Consider the following 23691-nt stretch of genomic DNA (forward strand, 5'->3'; position numbering starts at 1 on the left):
GTGGTTAGCAGTCAGGATTTAAGTGCCCAATTCTGTGAATCCTGTCAATCCGGTTAGGCTGAGGGATGCAGGACTGCTCTACAGAGTACTACATAACACAACCAAGAACACACTAAATGCTAGATTTAGGCCTGAAAGCCCATTTAAGTAATCAAGTAATCTACAGTACTATGACTACAAAGCTTAAGAAACATGTATAATTCCGGGAGGCCTTGAGTCATGAGATAAGGCTAATCATTTCTTGAGTACTGGCAACCCTGGGGGTCGGTGGGGGTATAGAGGGAGCGTCCAGATCACCCTTTGCTTTGCTGTTCCCAAGCTTCTCTGCCATGACTTGAGGCTCTTCTCCAGGCTCTAATGGAGCAATGATAACTTGATTGGAATGTTATTAGTCACTCCCAGCGCATACTGAAACTAAACGCTGTGGACCTCCGAGCCCAGTGACCCGCACAACTGTGAGAATACAGCAGAAAACATCCTTACAGCACAATCACACTCGTTACAGTGGCCTGCAGTGCACGTGCAGCAGACAGCACAGCAAATATTTGTGCAAACCCTCTACCCCCCCTCCCTTCTGTCTCTCACTCACTTTCTCTCTCACTTTTACAGACTCACAACATACACACAGGCCCATACAAATAAACAAGGGGAGGTGTGTTATTTAGGAGGTGAGGGCTGACTGTTAAGTGCCTGTAACTGTGCACAACCTGCCTGAACTCCAGCTGCTTCCCAGCAGCAGGCCACAAGGAAGTTGATCTGTGCTCTCGGCCATTATATTCCAGCATAATTTTCATACACTTAATCGAATCATGGCTTACACCATCAATTTGGAAGTGCCTAACTGTTGTCAGTTCATTAAGAGTTCAACGCCTCGCATCTGCCTTAACCCAGATTACATTAAACAGTGTTTTGACAAGTGAGAATTAAAGTCCAGCGGAGGCCTCGAGAGGGTGATTGATTAGTGCGATAAAGCTCGGCTGGGGATGTGGCTCAGCTGAAAAAAAGAAATAAGAATAGTGCATCTACATTAACTCTACACACTGGTTAAACAATCACCTTTTATTCCACCAGTTTATATGTTACCATGTTAATGTGTTCCTGTATTGGATTGTTGAAGTGCTACTTCCATCACTGTGGTTAAAAACAATAAAGATTGTTCATGAAAAAAGACTTTCTCACAATAACGACAGGCTGACTTCTGCTGTCACTATCTGAAAAGTCCTACAAATATGAACTGAAAATGTCCGTCCCAGACTGTGCGTCCTCCTCCATCGGTTAAATCCGAGGAAGAGTTATGGCCATTAAAGTAATAGCGGAGACTTTAAGAAAGTTTTGTGTATTCCAGTTTCAGTGCTCCTGCTTAGCGTATTCTTTCTAACTGAGCAAAAGCAATTAATAAAGCAATTAAGTTAAATTACAAAAGTAACTTTTAGTGGTAAGTTTAACAAAAGAATTGTTTGTCTTGGACACACAAGCCTCATATTGCCTCATACACCACGAGTGTTTGGAGTGGTTTACTCGTTGAAGGGGAATTCCACCAAGTTTTCAGAATTTCTGCATAATACTGTCAGTGAATTAAACAGTCTTTCAGAGTTTTGACCTAAAATGGTGCATTATAGAGGCATCAGCTCAGATATTCCTCATAATAATGGTGAGAGGGGTTGTAAAAACAAAAAAATAAATAAAACAGTGAACGCTCTCATGTCTTCTGAGCTTTTATATGTAATGTTGATAATGGCGAAACAGTGGTGATTCAAAACAATGCCCTGGATGTGCCTCCCCACCATGAATGGATTAAAAATATGTTTTAGGCCAACCCTATGTCCCAGGCATCAGGCAATGTATTCATATCCACTTCATGTAATAACTTGCTTTGTTGTAGCATTTAGAGGCAAGAAATACTTTAGACATCTGGTTCCTATCACTAGCACTGTAAATAATTCTGACCTGGCAAGTTTCTCTAGAATGTTGACTTTCACATCAAACCACTCTGAATGACTTTGTTTAGATCTTAACAAGAGAATTATGCAGGACTTTCAAAAAATCTGTGGAATTTCTCTTTAACTCATTCACTGTTCTTTTTTATAGTGTTTGACCTACGAACGACTGAAAGATCTGTCACTGAGAATTTGAACAAGTACAAAAATAACTGACCCAGTATGTAGTGCACTTTTTCTGTAATAGGGAGCAATACTGCCATTTAGAGTGAATTTGGATATTGAATGACATCTGGCAGAGAGGGTCAAGCAGCACAGCATCATACAGCACAGCATAGCTTTCTCCTCAGCTATTTTGAGCTACAGTGATCCAAAATGTATTTGGACACTTTACGCATTTAACCACTGGTAAACTTTAATGAAGTTCTTTAGGTTGCTGCACAAAATGTTCAACAAAATTAGTATAATTATTTGTTTCAGAGAAAAACATGTTTAGCACATTAAACTGATGGTTGAATCGCTGTTTGGAGAAAGCCTGGAGAAGATTTCCATCCAGATTACACTGAGGCTACTGTACAACACAAAGGTGGAAATATTTTAAACTCAGAAGTGTAAAAAGACATTATGGGGCAAACCTACAAAAAACTGCTCAAATATTACCACATTTGAGCATATTTGAATAATCACAAAGAAAAGTAATGACATAGAACGAAAATGACAGTCTTAGAAAGATCTGTTTAAAATAAATGCCACTTGGTTTGACATTTTGTTTCCTAACATTTTTAAGAATGGTACAAACACTTTCTGGGCCCGCTGTATCTCTAACCTCTGTTTCTGTCATGTATAGGCCTATGTACGGCTTACACCACACTTTTGACTTTAAAAGTGAACTGAAAAACAGCCAGGTGCTGGGGGGCGCGCATCTGTCCTTTGTATAGCTCTGCCTATCTGTGTCGCTGAGGTTATCAGCAGTTCATCAAGGGAAACTGGAAGTGAAAGACAATACCTCGCCTTCTCTTAAGCTGGACTGCTGTGACTTTGACCAGTCTAATGAAAGAACAGCATCTCTGTCTTGAGTAATTTGGAGGGAAAGGCCCTGGAACGGATATCAGTCAGCCGTTAAAGAGATCCAAAGGTCAGGGGCAAGCAGTGACAGGAAGAAGTGTCTGCCAAGGTGAGTCTCTCTCTCTCTCTCTCTCTCTCTCTCTCTCTCTTTCAGTGACCACTTTTATCTCAGTGCTGAACCACGAACTGTACACAGTTAAACCAAGGAAAAATGAAATTTCCACTACAAATGTGTGACAACTTCCACTGTACTGGACCACTTGGCTGGAATTGCAGAAGCCTGCCTGAAGTGCAGAGTTATCTGCATCACTAATAACTACACTACATTTCATCAGTAACACATATTAGTGTTATGTAGATGTACAGACTGATCTATGTGTTGGCTTATGTTGAAAAGTGCAGGTTCTTTTCGGTCAGGAAATAAGAGCGCTCAGTGCTACTCAGTGTGCAGGCCATCAGGACAATGTGTGTAGCTGATTCACAGCTCAGGTTCATTTAATAAGGGCAACATAGCTACATTAATGAGTTCTATAACAAAGACAGTTGGAATGTGTTACCCCATTTGTTGAAGATTACTACTTATTAATAAACATGCTTTCTGATACTGTCTCTTGATGACCACAGCATGCTAACTTAACGGTCCACCCTTTTATTTCAGACCACCAAAGAAGTGTCGCTTCAATGGATATAAAGCTCATAAATTGCCAGAACAGTAGCCAGAAGCCTGACTGCCAAATGTTTAAAAGCTCATAGTTTATAAGGTCACAATGTAGGTTACAGTGAAAAATAAACAAACAAACATATTAATCTGCAAAGTGTAGGACATTCCTCTTAGTTCTGGAAAGAAGTATTTACAAGGAATTCTATTTGTACGCAAATGTTCAATGTTTCGATACAACAAAGCTGATACCTTGAAAATAGTTGTACTGCACTAAATATGTTCATTATTTGGCAATAATAACCAGTTATGTTTAATATACCAGTTATATATAGCAGATAAAAGTTCATGTTTGCATATATGTTCAGTTATATATATATGATTTTTTTGTTTTGTTCCAAAACTCATTATAGACCACTTTCCAGATTTTTCAATACATTGCTGGAAGTGGGCTTTACACATATGAGAAATATCACTGCTATATTATGATAAATACAGATGGATATACATTACACACACACACACGTATTGTATGTATGTATGTGTGTGTATATATATATATATATATATATATATATATATATACACAAATGCATTTCTGGACTGTCTGTAGTGTGTAGTGGATCTATTCTCCTCCCCACAGGCCGTTTGTTCACCGGTAGGTGTCGCTGTCTGCGCGCTCTGCAGCTGCAGCTCCGGTTGGTAGCGCCGCGCGCTGCGTCCCAACACGAGCACGACCGACCAAGACGCGCTGTAGCACGCGCAGAGTAAAAGCTTATGAGGACAGAGAGGGGTGAGAGAGAGAGCGAGAGGGTGAGAGAGAGAGAGAGAGACACAGAGAGAGAGAGAGAGAGAGAGAGAGAGAGAGAGAGAGAGAGAGAAAGAGAGAGGCCCGGGGCTGGAGTTCAGGGGGACAGCGCGCGGACAGGCTCTAGGGCAGAGAGCTGTAAAGGAGGTGAGCTGGATGGGGGAGCCGCGCGGAGAGAGAACGGAGCAGAGCGCGCGGGACATCAGACATGAGTCCGAGGTGGGTAGAGCTCGGGGGGCGGGGTGTTTGAGGGGGGAGGCTGTTTTATTACCTGCGCCGTGTTCAGGTGCGCTCACACACTCACACACACACACGAACACTCGCGCGGCTCAACACACGAGACGATATGGACTGTTTATTATTTAATTGTTAGTTTGTTTGTTTCTTATTACACATTGTACAGTTACGTTTTTAGGCCTTAAGCTTTGTAACAAAAGTTTATTATTATTATTATTATTATTATTATTATTATTATTCATGAATCATTTTCACTACAAAAAAGCCAAAAATAAAAAATATCCAGTAAGCTGCTAGAGATGTTTTAATTATTATTGAATTACTTTAGTGTGGTAATAGCTGTTTGGTATAAATCAGACATAGTTATTATATCCTAAGGTAGGCCTCCTACAAAGCCAAAGTTGTGAAATTAAATTAGATAAAATTCACAGCCCCGATGAGTCCAGCTGTAGATGACAGGTAGACTCTTCAAAACAAGAAGAAACGGTGCACTAGAGTTACAGGATACTTCTTAATTGTCTTACTTACAGTACAGTGTATTAACACTGACTGTGCGTTCAGCACTACAAATCTACAGGATGAAGCAGTGGAGGTTCTCAAACTGAATATAAAACTACTGCAGGGGAAATGGATGGAGTGTCACAGCAGATGTGAAGAAAGGCCTTTATTTCACCAAAGCTCACCTTATTCATATTCATACTGTGCTTTCACAGCCCAGTATGTGTCAGACAAACACGTTAATTTATACGCCCAGCACTCATGAGTGCGTCTCCCTTTGGAAACGTACAACCGCTGTGGACATTCACTCGGCCAGTAGATGAGAGAAAGTCAGGTGAGTCAGAGACATAACCCTCCAAAACAAACGGACTCATTTTTAATAAGCTCACAGCAACAGCCAGACATTAATAAAATAATTTCCTTTGTTTATTATTATTATTATTATTATTATTATGAATGGTTATGAAGAACCTAATGTGGAGCAGAGACTAAAGAAGTTATTTCTGAACCTTAGTTAAGCTTAAAACCTCAGTTTGCTTAAGTTGTTTTTGTCTGAAATACAAGGAATGCAAATTTACCTCACACATGAATTACACAGCATTTTTGTTTTGTTCCCTCATGGAGCTCCTCTGTTTGATTTTCTGTTTAGAAGATATTCCCTGATGTCCTCCCACACAGATTTACAGCACCGCTTTGAGTTTAAGTAAACTTATTTTAATAGGCTTTTCTAACTCGTGTTAAATGAAGGATTTATTAATAAGCAGTAAACTCTAGGCTCCCTGGGAGCTTTGTCCCGGACAGGTGAACTGTCCCAGAAATTTATTCAGTGGCAGTGAAGAAGAAGAGGTCTCACCAGCACGGGGCTTTTATTTTTTTATTTGATATTTCTCCACGCTTTTCTGCGTTCCCCTTGTAAAACCTCAGGCCTGTGATATACACTAAAACGCCTGTCTCTTTAAGACGGAGCGACGTGTTGTGCAGTTCAAGTTGAGGTCACTGTAAGTTCCTGCCCTCGATTTTACCTTTTAGTTTTATTATAGCCTGACATCACACACAGGGGTTGAGTTATCATCATCTCCACTCGCCTCTTAGAGCTTCCACACCGACCAGCAGCCAAGCAAATCACAGATATATAGGAAGAAATCGAAGGAAACTGATGCTGGAGTAAGCACGGTTTTTTTAAAGGAGGAGTGAGAGCGGAGAGAGAGAGGTGGAGAGAGAGAAAGAGAGAGAGAGAGAGAGAGAGAGAGAGCGAGAGAGAGAGGAGGGAGGGAGGAGGAGGAGGAGGGCGAGCAACCAGAAATTCGTCGCAATTAATAATAAAAAAAGAGCTGGCAGTCGTGCTCGGAAAACTGGCATGGGTTTTTGGAGGCTGGCAGTTCAAAGTTGAGACGTCAGAAATGACTGCAGAAGAGAGCTGAGATGATCATGAAGGGAGACTTAGAGCGGATGGCAGAAGAGTTCGGGCATCCAGGTAAACTCCTGCAGCACTTCTAACACGGCTTACTGCGATACTTTACTACACTTTACATCACTTTTACGGACGCTTTATAGACGCTTTGGCTGAGAGGGATCTGCACTCCGCCGATAAACTCATATCTCAGCCTACACGTTCGTTTTCGACAATATCATGATTTTTTTCTGTGTAGCCTAAAACCAAGTAAGACGCACACAGCAGCCTGCTAGCTGTCATTCGATACGAATTACTCCTGTCCTAATTACTTTCTAAACGTTTTTAGATTAGTCTGCTTTTTAGGCTTTGCTTTTATGTCCAGACTGAACGCTATAGCTCGCTCTGTTCCAGACTAATGGTGTAACTAGTTTAAGTTTATGATTGGGTTAGTGGCCTCCAGCTAACCAAGGTGTTGGGAAAGCCTCTTTTGGAGCAGCTTTACTCCGCGGCGTCTGTCTGTAGTCTCATCTCTCCTCTTCAGCACTGGGTCAAGGAGCTGGAGCGGTAATGCATGAATTTTGCACATAAACATAAACGTACACATACATGTTCATGAGGAGTCTGGAGGGAAGCAGAGAGCTGAACGGCGCTTAGGATGCGAGCAGAACTGACCTGTTGATGTTCTCACAAAAATACATTTGGAGGAACAGAAGAATTTTTCCTTTTTGTTTTTAAGAGTGCACTGAGCTTATAAGACTACCTTTGTTTAATTAAACCTGTGTAAAATATAATAACTATTTTTGCTGCTTAAAGTTGGTCTTAAACCTTATTTTAGAGATTTGAGGCGTCTGGAGATGCGACACTTCGCTGAGATGTTAATCGCAGTCTTGGTGTAATAAATGTACAGTTTATGGGCCTACATGCAAAATTAAGATTATTAATGATTTTCCTGTCGTGGTAGTACATGTGTGGGATGTGAGGATGGTGCAAGCAGTTTAACTGCATTGACGAGAAACAGTTTTTTTAAAGAAGCGTACAGGCTGGTGAATCTTCTGTTTACCACAGTGAGTTTTTAATGGCTGAAATTAGCACGGAAATGTCCTCTGGTAGCACATCCATCTCCTCACGGGTGACTGGAGAGAAAGTGTGTGTGAATGACCCGGCTCTGCTCAGGGACAGTGTGTGTATGAGAGAGAAGAGACTGACGTTCTGCTCTCTCTTGCAGTCCGTGAGGGTAAGATTTGTTAGCTGGTTTTAGACGAAGACAGCACAGGATATAATGAGTTTGGGCTTTTATTTACTTTTTGCCCGAACCGGTTCGAGCCGCCATCGCTGACTGAATAGTTCAACCGTTTGTAGCACTTCTGCTTCACGTTTCGAGTAAATAAGCCTTCGTGGCTAAATAGTGTTTTACATTTCATTCACAAAAACCCTGAAGCTGTACTTTCAGGGAGTCAGGCAGGAGTTTCAGTGCAGATGAAGAGCCGAACACAGTCTGCTGTTGCTCTTAATGCTCAGACTACTTAATCGTTTCTGCAACACCACAGCCATTTTTCGTTAGAATGACAACGACTCATTTTTTCTGACGCCTCAGGGGAACAAATGAATTATTGACACAAGACTTGTCTAAAGAAACTGCACTTTTCGGGTAGACACGCTGTCACTGTGGTGCTGTCAAGGGCTCCTTTAGATAGAGAACATAACTGTACCATGCTACACTGAAGTAATATATTTTTTTTAAGTTGCCCCATATACCTAATCTCCGAGCTTTTCATTTTATTTTTCTACTTAAAAAGGTTATAAGTGTACAAAATGCTTATTTCATGAAAGTGTGAAAGAAGTGTACCTTTACAACTCACTGAAGGACCAATGTTATACTTGTGGGTACATTTACATTATTTGGAAGGCCAAAAAAATCCCCCCCTTTTCTGACAGTGTAGAAACCCAACACATGCAGCTGCGTTGGAAACACACTGTCATTATGTGCTGCATTTTTAATGAACTTTTTTTAACCCCATGACCTGTACTTGTGCTTATTTCCAAGATATTCATTTCTTATTAATAAGTAACTACAACAAATCACTCAGCAAGTGCCACGAAACTGACAGGTCAGGTCAGTGGTGTTGTTATGAGAGGGAGGAATCGAAGTGAGGAGCCACATGCGGGTGCACGCAGTGCAAAGGGTTTTAAATGCAGTGACTGAATCGTGAACTACACGAAATGTTATTTCCATAGGTCAGAGTTAGATATGACGCTGTGCGCGAGCGAATATGTCCCTCGGCGGCTCAGTAAAGTTAAAGCAGACTTAAAGAGTCTGAAGCTGAGAGGGAGGGAGGGGAAGAGAGAGGAAGTCCCAGCGCTGCTCCCCAAGACGAGCAGAGACCCCCGTTCGCCTTAAAGCAGCGAGGTGACAACGCAGACAAAACACAGGGCTAATGAGGAGCAGTCCGGCTTCAAAACGCGAGCCACGCTGCGCCTTAGAGCAAAGAGCCACGCAGCAGACCAAATATAGCAAAGCCACACTCACAGACAGCCGAGACATGGGCACTCGCATCTACACTCTCAGAAAAAAAGGGTCCCTGGGGTGGTACCCTGAAGGGTTCGTCTTCAGTACCTTGATTTGGGGAACACAATTGTAGTACAATCCATTGCAAGTATATATTTAAAGTTGTTTTGTTAATTTTACAGTTCTGTTTTAAAACATAAGGTTATGAAAAAAGGTGCAAATTTGGGTAAAAACTTAAGGTGCACAGTTGGACCTTGAAACCATTGTTGAGGATACATTCGTATTGTTTCTACCTTGATGAACGAGAAATCTATCTGCACAGTAGCTTTTTTCAGACACTGTAGGCTACTTCACTCTCGCCCTGATAGGACTTTATTATAGTTCTTAAATGAATGCAGCTCTATTAGATCTAACCTGCACAGCGAGAGCTGTTTTGTATAGACTTTGCGTTTAGATAAATGAAATGGAATGGTAAAGGTGACCTAGGAAGGGCTAATAAGGGATTATTGGGATTATTGTGTTTTAAATGCATTAGTGTTGGAAACGTGATTACTGATGCTTTGTTTATTTTAAGCCACAGAGGAGAGAGCAGTGTTTGGGTAAGACGTGGACAGAAGTGTTAAAGTAAAGCTTCTAACGTGATTTACTCGCGTTAGCGCAGCGTTAAAGTGAAATACACGCTTTTATTACTGCTGCTTTAAGCATCAGCAGATTTACTGCATTTATTTGAATCTTTGAATATACAGTATTTTATTTTTTTCTGTAAGCAGCAGAATAATCTGTATAGGCAAGAGTTTGGCTAAAACTCTGAGCAACACAAAGAGTAAGGCGACCGCTGTCCGTGCATGTGGAGATGATGAAGCTCAGACAGGAAGGTTTTGAGGCAGAAACGGTTCTTTCACCTTAAATCCACCTGCAGGTGCTGAGGCGTGTGCGCGTATGGTCAGTCCGGGGGGAAACACCGAGCTGCTCCTTGTTCTTTATACCGTCCTGCTGTGGGAAGCCTCCAGTGCAATAAATTTAACCAGAGCTGGTTGAGCACCGCGCATTCAGTTGTGTGCAATGATGTAGCCTCATTTGCTTAAATTATTCGGTATGCTTAAGCAACATATTACCTAAAAAATAACAGTAAAAAAGACTAGTCTGTAATGTGCACTCTCAGAAAAAGGAAATAACTATCATTAGGGCTTGTCACTGGCGTGGTACCCTCAAGGGTTCGTCTTCGTACCTTTAGTTGGGGAACGTAATAGTACCATGATCAATTGCAGTTATTTTTTTTTAAGTTGTTTTGACTCCACACACCCTGTCTCATCTCCATCCTTATACTGTTTTAAAACAATAGGTAAAAATATGCACTTTTCCTCTGGGAAAATTTGACTGTAACGCCATTATTGTACTTTTGAGGGTAAATTAAGATTGTTTGCACCTTAATGAACGAAAATGTACCTTTACAGTAGCTTTGTTTCTGACACAGTGGACTGATTTGGAGCTCTTTGGTGCAGGTGCATTACTAACTGTCTTCAGTCAGGATAGTGTGCGCTACTCCACCAAACAGAATTTCCACTGTTTTTTATGTGATGATTTTATAGTAGTGCTAAAAGAAACTTTGAGAAACTTTAAGAAGGCTGCGTAATACTTTTATAAATGTCTGTACTGTTTTCGCCTCAGAGTATTCCCGCTGCCTTGTAGTAATCTATAACGCTGGTGTAGTGTCCTGTAGTAAACTATTGTAATTGTCTGAATTTACAATGAATTCTTTTAGAAATCCTGTAGAAATTCCTGTAGGTCTTTTTCATTGGGGTATTACTATAATTAACATGACAGAATGAAATATAAAAATTTTTGTTCATTTGTATTTTTTATTTTTTTGTCGCCAGTTAGCTGTAATCTGAACGATCTCACCGCTCAGAGCGGACTGTAGTAAATCCTCTGCAGCAGCGTCTATAGTCCGGTTGTCGCGCGAGAGACACGAGAGCGAGCGCGACGTGCAGCAGCTCTCCGATCTGCAGAGAGAGAGAGAAAGAGAGAGAGACGAGTTTGTATAGGCACACTGCTGTTATATCGTTCTGTTCTTCATTTGACTTGCTTTCAGATCGACTAAATAAGTTAAATCCGTATTTCCTCATGTCCTACGACAGATGAACAGGGTTGTGGAGTGCCAGCATGAAATAGTGTTTGAACAATACATCCTGGTAAATTTGTACAGTTTGTTATGTTTGTGTTAGAGGGATTAGAACATCCGACTTGGAGCTGGAACCTTTGGGGCGTTTTTTTTTTCTTTTTTCTTTTTCTATTTTTTGTGGACATCCTGGGTAAGAGTCAGCATTTACATTTAACCATGATGGAAGATTGGTTTTCAAGTCACACTCCCGAGCCCCAGAGTTTTGATAAGATTTACAGTAAGTGTGTCTGTAGTTCCTTATTTGACCGAGCTGAAAGGGAGCTGAGTGTCCTATCTTTTATTGGACACATTTTTGTCCCCACTGGTTTATACCTGCTGTTCATCACACTTGCAAAACCTTCAGTCTGACTTTGTTTTAAAACTTCGCACACCACCTCTGGAATGCTTTATCAGGAAGACAGCAATATGAAAACACATTTATATTGCATTTTTTTTTTTTTTTACATTTTGCTCACTTCTTAGCGTGTCTTTTCAACATGGACTTAGGATTACAAAACTACTACTACTCGTGTTTAAAGAGCTGTTGCTGATGTGTATTTCGTTGAGCACACATCTGAATTCTTTCAAAGTTCCTCTTAATCTTATTCTGTAAAAACAAGGAAAGTAAACTGGGGCTGTGTTGGAGTTCAAGATGCAGTGTGTGTTTTTCACATCATTCTGCTGTGCCAACCAAAGACCCACAGTAGATCCTGGCTCAGGTGCTCCTATCCTTTTCCTGAGTAATGTTCATAGTTAGTCATTTGTTAGAACAACAGTTATTGAAGTGGACAGATTGGCACAACTTTACCTCCTGAACTCTAGTGTCAGTTTACTGTGCTGCTTTCCAGCTTTCCCTCAGGGTTCTGCAGGATTTCTACAAGGTTGTTTTGTAATGCGGGCAATTAAGCCCACCTGAAAACCCAGTGGTGGTCTTGAATTCACATAGAGATTGTTGCTTAATGTTTCCATTTCTCTTCCTGCTGTTTCAGGTGGTGGACTGAAGACGATGCTGGATGCCATGGAAGTCCCAAGTCATGCTAGGCACCTCCTCTTGCAACTGAACACGCAGCGCACCAAGGGCTTCTTGTGCGATGTAATCATAGTGGTGCAGAATGCTCTGTTTCGTGCTCATAAGAACATTTTGGCTGCCAGCAGTCTTTACCTTAAGTCCCTTGTTGTCCATGACAACCTCATCAACCTGGACCATGAGATGGTGAGTCCAGGCGTCTTCCGAGTCATCCTCGACTATATCTACACAGGACGTTTAAGCGAAGGTGACCCCACCTCTCCCACAGAGCCCAACATAGGGGCAGTGCTGGCAGCTGCCAGCTACTTGCAACTGCTGGACTTGGTGGCACTGTGCAAGAAAAAGCTGAAGAGAAATGGGAAATACCACTTACGACCCACACCTGGGTTTTTGCCTTACAGTAAAATGGGTCCCAGCGGGATGGTGGGGGGTCGGCTGCGGGTGTCCACCCCAGTGATCCAGCCCTGCTTTTCGAGTGGGGTGATGACTGCCCACGGACCACGAGGCCCACCGCTGGAGGATCTACCGCCCCACCCCATGGCCCACCATGCAGGAGAGCTTTATGCCCCAGGCTCTACCCAGGGCCCACAGCCCTACCCTCCCACACAAGCAGCTCTGCCCTCACAGCCAGGCCTACGAATGCCCTCTGCTGATAGGAACTGCTCACCAATATATGGACTGGACCTATCCAAGAAAAGCCCCTCCCAATCCCAGCAGCATTCTGCCCACCCTCATCTGAGCCACCATGATGAGGAGCCTGAGGGGGAACTGAGCCACCGCACAAGCCCCATGCTCAGCCCAAGCGAAGGTGCCGGGAAAATGGAGGCTGTACACCGAGGAGGCTCTCTCACCCCACACTCCTTCCCCCTTCTCAATCAGCCTCTTGCATCTCACCTCCCACACCTGCAGCGTTCCAACTCCCAGGGCCAGGAGCCATACCCGTGCCCATCCCAGCCCGGAGCCCTCCGAGGAGCCAGGAGAGCGCAGCAGGGACGGCCCCAGCATCTACCGCTGGGTGAAGAACGAACCAATGCCCTACAGTGTGGAGGATGAAGATGAGGATGATGATGAAGAAGATAGTGGGGGAATGGGGGAGCAGGAAAAAGAGGTGCACCAGCACATGAACCACCACAAGAATGGCGAGGAAAAGATGAACCTGAGTGAGGGAGGCTATGGTAGGGGAGTGACTTGCGATGGAGAGGATGAGAATGGGACGGGTAGTGAAGAGACAGGCAGCAGTGAGGGCCGGCCATCTCCCCCTGGAGCCCGCGGAAGGTATCATATGCCCTATGAGCCAGAGTCCTTTGGAGATAACCTGTATGTATGTATCCCCTGTGACAAGGGTTTTCCTAGCTCAGAGCAGCTTAATGCCCATGTTGAAACTCATGCAGAAGAAGAGCTCAACCCTGCGGGAGAGCTGGACAGCAGCAATAGCAACAGCACAGGCAAACCCGCCATTGCCAATGGTCCCGCAAGCTTGAACAGTACTGGCAGCCTCCACAGCCCTTTCTTGGAGAGCAAATCAGGGCAAAACCTGCATCCCATGGGCATTGGAGAAATGATCCGTCCATATCGTTGCTCCTCATGCGACAAGTCCTACAAAGACCCGGCCACCCTGCGGCAGCACGAGAAGACCCACTGGCTGACACGCCCATATCCCTGCAGCATCTGTGGCAAAAAGTTCACACAACGTGGCACCATGACCCGCCATATGCGCAGTCACCTTGGCCTGAAGCCCTTTGCCTGTGATGCTTGCGGAATGCGCTTCACACGGCAGTACCGGCTCACCGAGCACATGCGCATCCACTCCGGCGAGAAACCCTACGAGTGCCAGGTATGTGGTGGCAAGTTTGCCCAGCAGCGCAACCTCATCAGCCACATGAAGATGCACAGCAGCGGTGGGGCTGGTGGGGGGCTTGCAGCCGATGGCAAGCTGAAGATGGACTTCACTGAGGGCATCTACCCCCTGAGCAAGTATGCAGCTGAGCACTTGGGCCTGAAGCAGGAGAAGGCTTCAGAGCTTCTGGCGCAGGCCTCCCAGCATCTGTTGGCTGATGCCAAGGCCATGGAGAGCCTGTATCCACTGTCCAAACTGACTGCCGAGCACCTGGGCCTCACCCATGACAAGATGGACGTCCTGCCACTGCCACCCGTCCCCCAGCCTCTCCCCTGCAGAGTCCCGCACCATTGACCGCTACTCCCCCAGCTAGGCAGAGGAGACTGCCGACCCTGCCTTCAAATGCCACGGCTCAGCTGGCCCAGCTACGACACATCACTGTATGCTGCCCACAGTATTTCAACTCTCACCTCAACTTCATTTGAATCTGCACCTCAGACACAGGAGGCCAGAGACAGTTGGCCGTGAAAATGCACACAGACTGCATTGACTTCTAAAAGTGCCTTTCTCTGCACATTTTGCAGTACTTGCTTTTTTTAAAAAATATTTTCCTAAAAGGAGAACTGCGTTATTTATAATCCGCTCCAAGCCATGGACACACTCGTGTAACAGTGCAGTATTTATAAAAAAAAACAACTTCCTTTTTGTTCAGTCGCCGAGCCAAAGAATCAATCGAAAACCAAAAAGAGATGGTTTTTATTTATTTTCTTTGTTTTTGTATGTACGCAAAAGCCAAAGAAAAGAGGTTTCAAAAGAGAGTTGCAATCATACCCTAAACCTGTGTACTAAGTATTACTAGTGTATGTAGAATGAGAAAAAAAGCACATATGAACAATTTTCAGGGCTTCTGTCCAGGATGGAGAAGGGATTCTGGACTAGAGAAAAAGCCACATCTTTGGGATTTTATAGTGATTTGGAGGACTTTAAATACTTTTTGGAATACTGGATATCTCCTGTATCTCAGTTTCCTGCTTTGCTGAGTGGCCCAGCTTTTCCATACAAAAGGGAGCAACTAAGTGAAGACAGTGTTTGTTCCAGCACTTTGGTAAAGTGATCTAAGCTTTTCTATGCATTGATGCAGTGATTCCCATCAGTGTAGTGATGGATATCCAGAGTGTCTTATATAGACTGAATTATTTTTGCAGTCAGCGGCCTTCGACTCTTTTGTATTTTCCACTTCCCCCTCAACCCGACATATTACTTGATATCCAACCAAGTGTCTTGAAACTTGTTGTTCAGAAAGTAGCACAGCATAGCCCTGTGAGCTCACATCTGGGATATCATTGCACATACTCTGATCATGACACAGTAATCCGTGTCCACGACTTTCTGTCCATATGGTGCGCTAGACTAAGCATGGGTGTAGCCCAAAAATCGGGTAATATTTACAATGCAGCCCAAAAGTCTTCTCTGGGAAGACACAGTGAACGCATTAGAGAGAAAGCAGCCAATCTTCAATAGCACTCACAACCAAACAAATAGCAAGCGGAACAAAAGCGCCCTTTCTCCACATCTAGTGTATATAAACTCTTTCCAAGTAGCCCACATCATTTGATAAATGATTAATCTACCAGCGTTCACAGTACGTAAGCTTCCATATTCGTAGAAAAACGTCACAGAGAGCTGTGTAGATTCCACTGTGGTGCTGTACCATCCTTGTTAATGGCTAAAGAAGCGTCACTGCCCCATGCCCGCGCACACAGAGTTGTTAATGTGACAGCTATGAGGATTAGACGCGGGGCACTCTCTCTGACACTGAGAGCACAGATAGGGCTCGGCACGCTCACTGCAGCTGCTCCACTCAGGATAAGCTCTGTGAAATCCCTAATTCTCTCAGACTGTTCGCGCTGTCTGTCGGCCTGATCCTAGATTTCATGGCTGCTGAACGGTTGCTGTGATCTACATGCTGCCAGGATAAACCCCTCTCCACCTGCCCCATAAGCTACAAACAGCACACACCCAATTGTCCAAAGCCATATCATGGGATTCTGCTTTGCCACATTAGTGAAAATAATGCCCTAAAATAATGTCATTTTGTGATTATGTGGGCTGTATATTTTAAATGGCACCCTTAAGCTTATTTTTTTATACTCCCCAGAACATAATGGCCTTTCTTTTTTCCTATTTGCATCGGAGGGGAGTTTGTTGACCACTAGTGACGATTACAACCTCAGTAGGTGAATGTGAAGACTTTAAGCCATGAATGCACTGTGATAGGACTAATGACCCTTCCAGCCTTAGTGAATATACTGAACATGTTACAGATTTTGGAGGCTTTTGCAGAACTCCAGAGGCTTTATTCTGTAGCACATTGTCATATCAAGGTGTTCTTTTTTTATTATTTTATTTTGGTCACATTTGACTTTTTTAACCAAAGCAAAGTGAGACTGGTGCTTACCTCAGGACCTGACCCATCTTGGTATGGGGACACGAAGCTTCAGCAATAGGTTAGCACACACACACACGCACACACAAACACACTTGCACGCTCATACAAACACAGGCAATACACAAACACACACCTTCTGAAGGGAGAGTTGTCCTTTTTCGAACCTGTGGTTATTTCAAGAATATGAAAAATTATGTTCATGTTGTCATTTTTTTAAAATGGTTATGTGATTATTAACAGTGTTTCTTTCTGAGTAGCTTATTCAACTGTCTTCTGTTCATAAAGTAAAGAAATGACTGTGGTCAGGTTGTAATATGAGAAATTTATTTTACATAGTTCAATCGCCATCCAAGGCAAACTGAGTAATTAAACTGCTTTCTTGATAAAAATCACTATTTCTATAACATCCCTCTCTGTACACCTGTAAGTACTCCAGTGAACCCAGCACAGCTTTGAACTGACACACGCACACACACACTCCCAAGCAATGGCAGACGGCTACATCGGTCCTCGATGTTAATGTTATGCTGTATATAAAATGCTATGTGTTTATCAATAATTCCCCTGCAATGATAAACACTGGGTTGAGTTGGTAAGGGAGAAGCATAGTTTGGAAAGTTGATTGACCCGTTTGTTCAGGGTGTGGCTGAAGGAGCTTCAGCTGAGGCCTTGGCAGAGGAGCACTGAGGCTTTGTATACACTGACTATTAAACCACACACAAGGAACCAGCTTGTTTGGGGCCGAGACAGATGCTGCGATTTCCCAACACTCTTTAAGTGGATAGCAGAGATCCAGAAATTCCTCCCGACTTAATTTCGCAAAACACACACATGCGCACACAAAAACAGTCTGGGCACATGGGTTTGTTTGTATTCAGAAGAAACCCAGAGTGTAAACGGGATACAAATCTACAGCCTCGAGGCTCCGAACAATATTACCCCTATCATAACAGCGCAAGCGGCGACCGCAGACGTATTAATACACATCGAGGAGATGTGACAGTCTATTTGAAGTGGATTTCAGTGGTGGGAATATAAATCTCACACTCCCCTTCTCCGCCATTCATTAAGTCACTCTGGTGGAGAACCTCGCTCTCTCTTGCTCTCTCTCTCTCTCTCTCTCTTGCTTTCCTGCCTCCCTAAGACAAAACAAGATAGAAAGAGGGAGAGAGAGCGAGAGAGAGAAAAGAAGCAGCTAAAAAAATTTTCCACTTCTGTTCCAGATCTGTAGAGGAAAGAGTACGAGAGCTGTTTTGTATGCAGAGCAGTGATTTCTAATGCACCTGAGAATGTGCACAAAAGAATGTGGCATATGTTCGTATATGGAGGGTCTCATGCTTGTGTCTTTCTCTACATTCTTAAAAAATAAGGTTTCTAAATTGATCTTGACTTTTATGTACAGTTCTTGGAAAAAGCTTCACATTTTGTGGAGGTTCTTTAAATCTTTACATCTCATTTATAAAAATGGAACTTCGAAGAACCATCCACTGGAAAGTTCTTTGGAAAATCAAAAGTAGTTCTTCTACAGCAGAGGTCTTTAAATCTAGACCTTGAATCCAATTTCCGGTCCTGGAATTTGTAATAATTCGTGGGTATGACTCTACGCATTCAATTAGTTACAATAGTTCACTTAACTACCAGTGAATACAAAATCCAGGACTGGAAACTGGGTTCAACTCTGTTCTGTGGCATTGCTCCAAAGAACCCTTTCTGGTACCCTTTTTTAAGAGAGTATGGGAGCTGTTTGAGTGTGTAAAGAGCGCATGTGTTAACGTTGAGCTTGAGGGAAAGAGCGGACTTGAGCAGGGGAAGTGAATTTTTGGCTCAGTAGTAGCAGTCCGCAGGATGTGCGGTGTGGTTCTGCTCAAAGCCAGATAGGCAGATGAAGATAGGGAGTGAGTGAATGAGAGCGAGAGAGAGCTTAGCGGTGGGACTCCAACTGTTCTCCTGACTGTGGAAGATTGGTCTTAAGACTCCTCTCCATTCAGAAAAGGAATGCAATGCCTGGCCGCCTTATGCTAGCCCGTCATTACTGTTTTCTTCTTCTTTCGCTTCTTCTGCATCTTCTTCATGCCTTTTTCCTTTTTTGTGCTCGACAGAGACAATGTTTGACAGTTTACAGAGAGTTGTTAACCCTCTGGTCACCCTTTGCGTCCTCGGAGTGGGCCAAGTGAAGAAAAGCAAAGCTTGAGAGATGAAGTGAAATATGTGGAACAATATACTGTACTAACCATACTTCATGAACTGGTCCAAGGGAAATATTCCTCTCAGTCTGAGGAAGCTCCCTCAGTCAGAGCAGAAACCAAAGCTTACTGAAGCCAGCCTTAAAGTTTATATTGATGGAATCTACTCAGCGGAGAGTGTGTTCACAGAACATATAAACAGCCAAATCAAAAGCGTATTACTGCATTACTGCTGGTGTTAAAGGACGGCCATTGTGGTCCCACAAGTGGCTTGATTTCAGTTGGTTAGGGCTTCAGTGGTACAGATCTGAGGTGTCAGCTTGAGGATGAATGCTTGCATGCTGTTAAGATAGTTTTATCTTGTCCATAGCCTAGAGATTCTTCAGAAGTTTCTTATCCACAATCATGCCTCAAAACCACTCACTTCCTTGCAACAGTTGGTGCAATCTACGTTTCTGCTTGTTTTGCAAGCTCCTACCACGTATAGATATTATGTATAGATAATGAACTGTAAGTTTTGACTGTTTGAGGACTTTCTTAATTGAGTCTTCTGGGCCGGACGCGGTCTGGGCTTTGCCTGCATGAAGCTTGGCCATTTGGGAAATGACCTCTTATGCACCTGTCCATCTGCCTGTCTTTCCTTCTCCCAACTCAGAAGGAGAGAGCATGTACGAGAGAGCTTGCAAACCTTGACACACTCAGCGCCCTTTATTGCATTCAGCTGTTTCACATTGACTCATAAAGAGGGCACATTTCTGGAGAAATCATCGCCTCATGATTGCACTCTCCCTGCAGCCGTTGAGCTCTTACGGTCTCACTCTTCTTGCGCCGCTCCCTTTGCCTCTGCCCACTCGCCATCCCTCCTTCTCCCAGTCTAATTCAGCATTCTTTCTCGAGCTTCTCTGTAAGCATCCCCTGAGTGCCCCCTCCCACTAGCTGACCCACTGCTCTGACCACTAGCCCACAGCCGCGCCTTCTGATGAAGTGGTGTCCAGCTGTTCTTCATGCTGAAGAAGACAGTTGTCTAAATGTTTACGCGAACAACCACTTTCTTTCCCTTCACGCCCCGATCAAGTTCCACGGTGAACTCGAAGGCATGTGTTCCTATTCTCTATGGGGCAAGAGTGGCCAAATAAACAGCAGACAGGCCTATTGTCTCAGACTTAATAACTATAAAAATATACCAGAGCTAGAGATAAAAGAGTTTGTGATTAAGGAAACGCTTGATGATACAAAGGGGAAACTGACAGGGACGAGAGAGAAAGCACTCAGAAAGATGCTTAGGGAGGACAACACATAGCCTTGCACATGTCGGCTGGTGCCGTAGCTTCATTACACTCTTAAAAATGAAGGTGTCAGAATGGTTCTTTGCATGGACATAGGGAAATTTGTGCACTGGTAACGGAGCTTTACATAATGTGGAAGGTTACACTTTTGCAAAAATGGTCCTTTAAAGAAGTTCTTTAGGGAGCCAAAGTGGTTCTTCTATGGCATCTCTTTAAAGAACACCGAGAAGGGGCTGAGTATAAACTTGTCTGAACTCTAGAGAAAGACCAAGTCCATAAGGAGACAAGATTAATGCACTTCTGTTTTTCAGCTTCAGGGACAGGTTTGGACTCTTCACTGGGCCTCTTAGTAAATTTTAAAACAAGAGCCTGGTTCTTTGTTAGAGGAAGGTTCTTTTTTTTCTGAGTGGCGTTGAATGACAGCGTCATAGCGAACTGGGTTTTACATTTCCATTTTAAAGCTTGTGCCCTGAGCGTGGGTATCGTGTTACCGGGCCCTCAAATTATCACCCCATCTTCCCACGCAGGGAACAGGCTCTCTGTGTGCCTGCAGCGAGGAGCCACGGCCACCAATGCTTTCTTCAGTGTGTTTAGATTGGCACTTCCAGCTCTGTTGTACCCTCTCCAAGCTCTGAAACGGACAGAGCAGAACCCTGACCAGTAAGATCAGGAAATGTAGAGCTGCCCATAAATTTGTTTGTGCTTGTGTACCGGCTTTAGAGCAGCTTCAGTTCGGCCAGCCGAGGAATTCGAGCAAGCATGTAAACAAAAAGGCGAAGATTAACACTGAGAGAATGGCAGAACGGAGTGGCCGATGTTATCGAGAGGCTGATAGTCATGCATGACCGCGCGCACACACACCACACACACACAGCTGGATGGCAGGCTGCCTTGTCACTGCACCCTGTTCCAGATTAGGTCAGATTTAATTAGGCTGCCCAGCTCCTTTTGGAGTGTCGCTTTGAGTTGGAAAAGCCATTACTAAAGCGCAGGCTGTGTTACTGATGGGCTGAAACAGAAAGGACGCTGGCCTGAATATCACTGAGGTGACTGAATGGTCTACAAAACACACATAAGTACAAACATGTACCGATACACCCACATGTACATATACACATTCACAAAAAGTCCAGAAGAAAAAAGAACGGGAGAGAAGTGGCAAGATGTTCAAAGAAAAATAGAAAAAGGCGAGCCAGTATAGAAAGCAGACGTTTGAAAGTGGACCTGAATCAGAGGCATTCATAAACAGTAATTGTATTAGGACTTTGAGACAAAAAGGAAGAAAAAACCTCAGCTAACTGTGGATGTTCCCACTGCCTCCCAGCCAACCAACACACCAGCGCTTCTGTTTTGATTTCAGTGATCACCATTACTTCTTGTTCTGAACTTATTTCAAATATAATACAATTTAATACACCACTTTCAAGTGCTTTCTTGCAAGATTTACGTGACTTCGAAACCAAAAACAAGCAATACAAATAAAACCGAGCAGTATTTTTCTACATTACATTGTCAATATTGTTTTCATTGTTACAAATTGCTTTTTAGTGAAATGAATGTATTTATTGCATGTCAAATGTTTTATAATTTTTTTGTATAAATTTCAATTGTGGGGTATTAAAAATTGTGTTCTTTTTGATTAGGCTTTTATTTGTTTTAAAAGCCGTTGTGAAAATTAATTTTTTTGTTTGTTTGCATCTGTATTCTAAATCAACTTGGCAATAAAATTAATTGCATTATGGTTTCACAAATGCAGAGTTTTGTCTACTTAGTATTGCAAGAACCAAGTTCATTTTTCCGTTATTTTACATAATATGGTATATATACTATCATATAAATGGAGACGGACAAACTTTCTCCTTCATTCTTTATTTGGGATTTTTTCCCACAGAGTGTGACCTGTGAACGAGGGCTTGTCCTGGAATCTCCTCCAGCCAGAGCAGTACAGTGAGAAGGCCATTCAGGAATGGAAAGGGGAAATTTTGAATGAATCTCATAAATTACAAAAGGTCTACATGAAACATTAACCCGATCAATTACTCTGTCAGCGGGGCCCATGCAAGAACAGCTCCAAAACTAGTCTGAGGACAGTATCTCACCCACATCACACACACACAAACGTTAACATTTCCTGATTAACTATGCGAGAGGACTGCAGAAATATTTAATGAAAATATCAGAAACATAATCACATCCAGGACCCTGCCACGTGTAGCATATTGAGCTGAGAAGAAAGAAAAAAAGAAATCGAGAAAAAACTCCAGTCCAATTTCAAGAGCTGTAATGAAGTCATAAAAAGTTTATAAAAACAAGCAGGGGCAGACTGGAGGAGAGATTCCAGGAGCTTCAGCAGAATAAATGTTACAAAAACGACAGCACTTAAAGAGCCGCCTGTTTCAGTGCTACAGCCAAGAGCCTGAACGGCAAGGGTTTAAGCCTGTTTAACGCAGATTAGAGCGGCTGTTTAGGAAACATTCTTGAAACATACTTGCTTATTTGGATGCTGATCAACTCATGTGCTATGAACGTGTGGAAGAGAGTTTATGAGGATTTGTCTTTAAGACAGACAAAACATTTAGGTTGTGGCTGGTAAACTTTAAGTAGACCTTGTACAGAACAGAAAAGTGTGTTCAGTATAAATGCAAAGTGAGAACAGGATGTGAAAGAATAATAATCAAAAACTCAGAAAATTAATTCTTTTAAAAATTCTATTCCATTTATGGGTGAGACTGATAATGGAGTTACTTTCTGCTCATGTGACACTGTGCTAGATTGGTTACAGCTGTATAACCAGCTTTATTTAATGAATATATGATATTGCTGTTATAATGAATCACTAATTTACAAAGGATAACGAAAGGAACAATCAGCAAATTGGACTGTGAGAGGAAAAGGAGCAAGGAAAAGTGACGTTTTGTTTAATACTCTGCTTAACCACCAGTGGGCTGCCTGGAAAATGCTGAGCAAAAAGGCCTCTTGCCATCTGAGTTGTTGTGCTTTGGATTGTTGTATGCTGGTCAACCAGCATAACCATCCTGGGTGATCAGCTAAACCAGCACCAGACCTGCATAAACCACCTTTGACCAGCATGGAATTCATGCTGTTTCTTGCGGCTTTTTTCAGCATGGAAAAAGTATTGCTCTGACAAAGAGCTGAGAGGCTGACGCAATCAAATAAAACATTTCAGGATATTGGTGCATTTGAAGCGGCCTCTAATTAAAAGCTACATTTTGGGTAAAATCTTTGTTTAGCTAACTTTTTTCTTTTAATCAACTTTGGAAAAAGTTTTAAAGTTAAAAAGTATTAAGATGCTTAAGATGCAGCTAGCTAGCTAGCTTAGCTCTTCCTCATGTCATTAAAGCAGCGTATTATGAGTTACAAACCTGTTTTCTGTAAATGCGGATATAAATCTGGCTAAAAGAGTAAGAAATAAAGTTTCGTATGAAACTACTACAACACCAAATGGAATAATTTACAGTTGAAGTTGTTGCTCATTGGTTTGAGTGGTTGTAGCCAGTTAGCGCACAGTTTAGCATGCTAACTTCACTATGAGGCTGAGAGTGGCATGGCAGAGGGCTGCTCCTCTGAGTGCCCAGGCTGGCTCTGTGCTTTAGCGGGGATTGCACTGGCTGTGAGCCCATTCTGC

The 23691-nt window shown here is 42.9% G+C and overlaps 1 protein-coding gene across 1 annotated transcript; it reads left to right on the forward strand.

Annotated features, from left to right (window-relative positions):
* The first annotated feature begins 6193 nt into the window (after window positions 1-6193).
* Window positions 6194-21796, forward strand: hic1 (hypermethylated in cancer 1). The gene is given in 4 exon segments (XM_036562043.1): window positions 6194-6677; window positions 12253-13238; window positions 13240-14435; window positions 14437-21796. Coding segments are annotated over 4 exon segments (2298 nt in total). The 5' UTR covers window positions 6194-6625; the 3' UTR covers window positions 14501-21796.
* The last annotated feature ends 1895 nt before the right edge of the window (window positions 21797-23691 follow it).

This window comes from Colossoma macropomum, unplaced genomic scaffold (genome assembly GCF_904425465.1).
Source record: "Colossoma macropomum unplaced genomic scaffold, Colossoma_macropomum, whole genome shotgun sequence".
Classification (NCBI taxonomy): domain Eukaryota; kingdom Metazoa; phylum Chordata; class Actinopteri; order Characiformes; family Serrasalmidae; genus Colossoma; species Colossoma macropomum.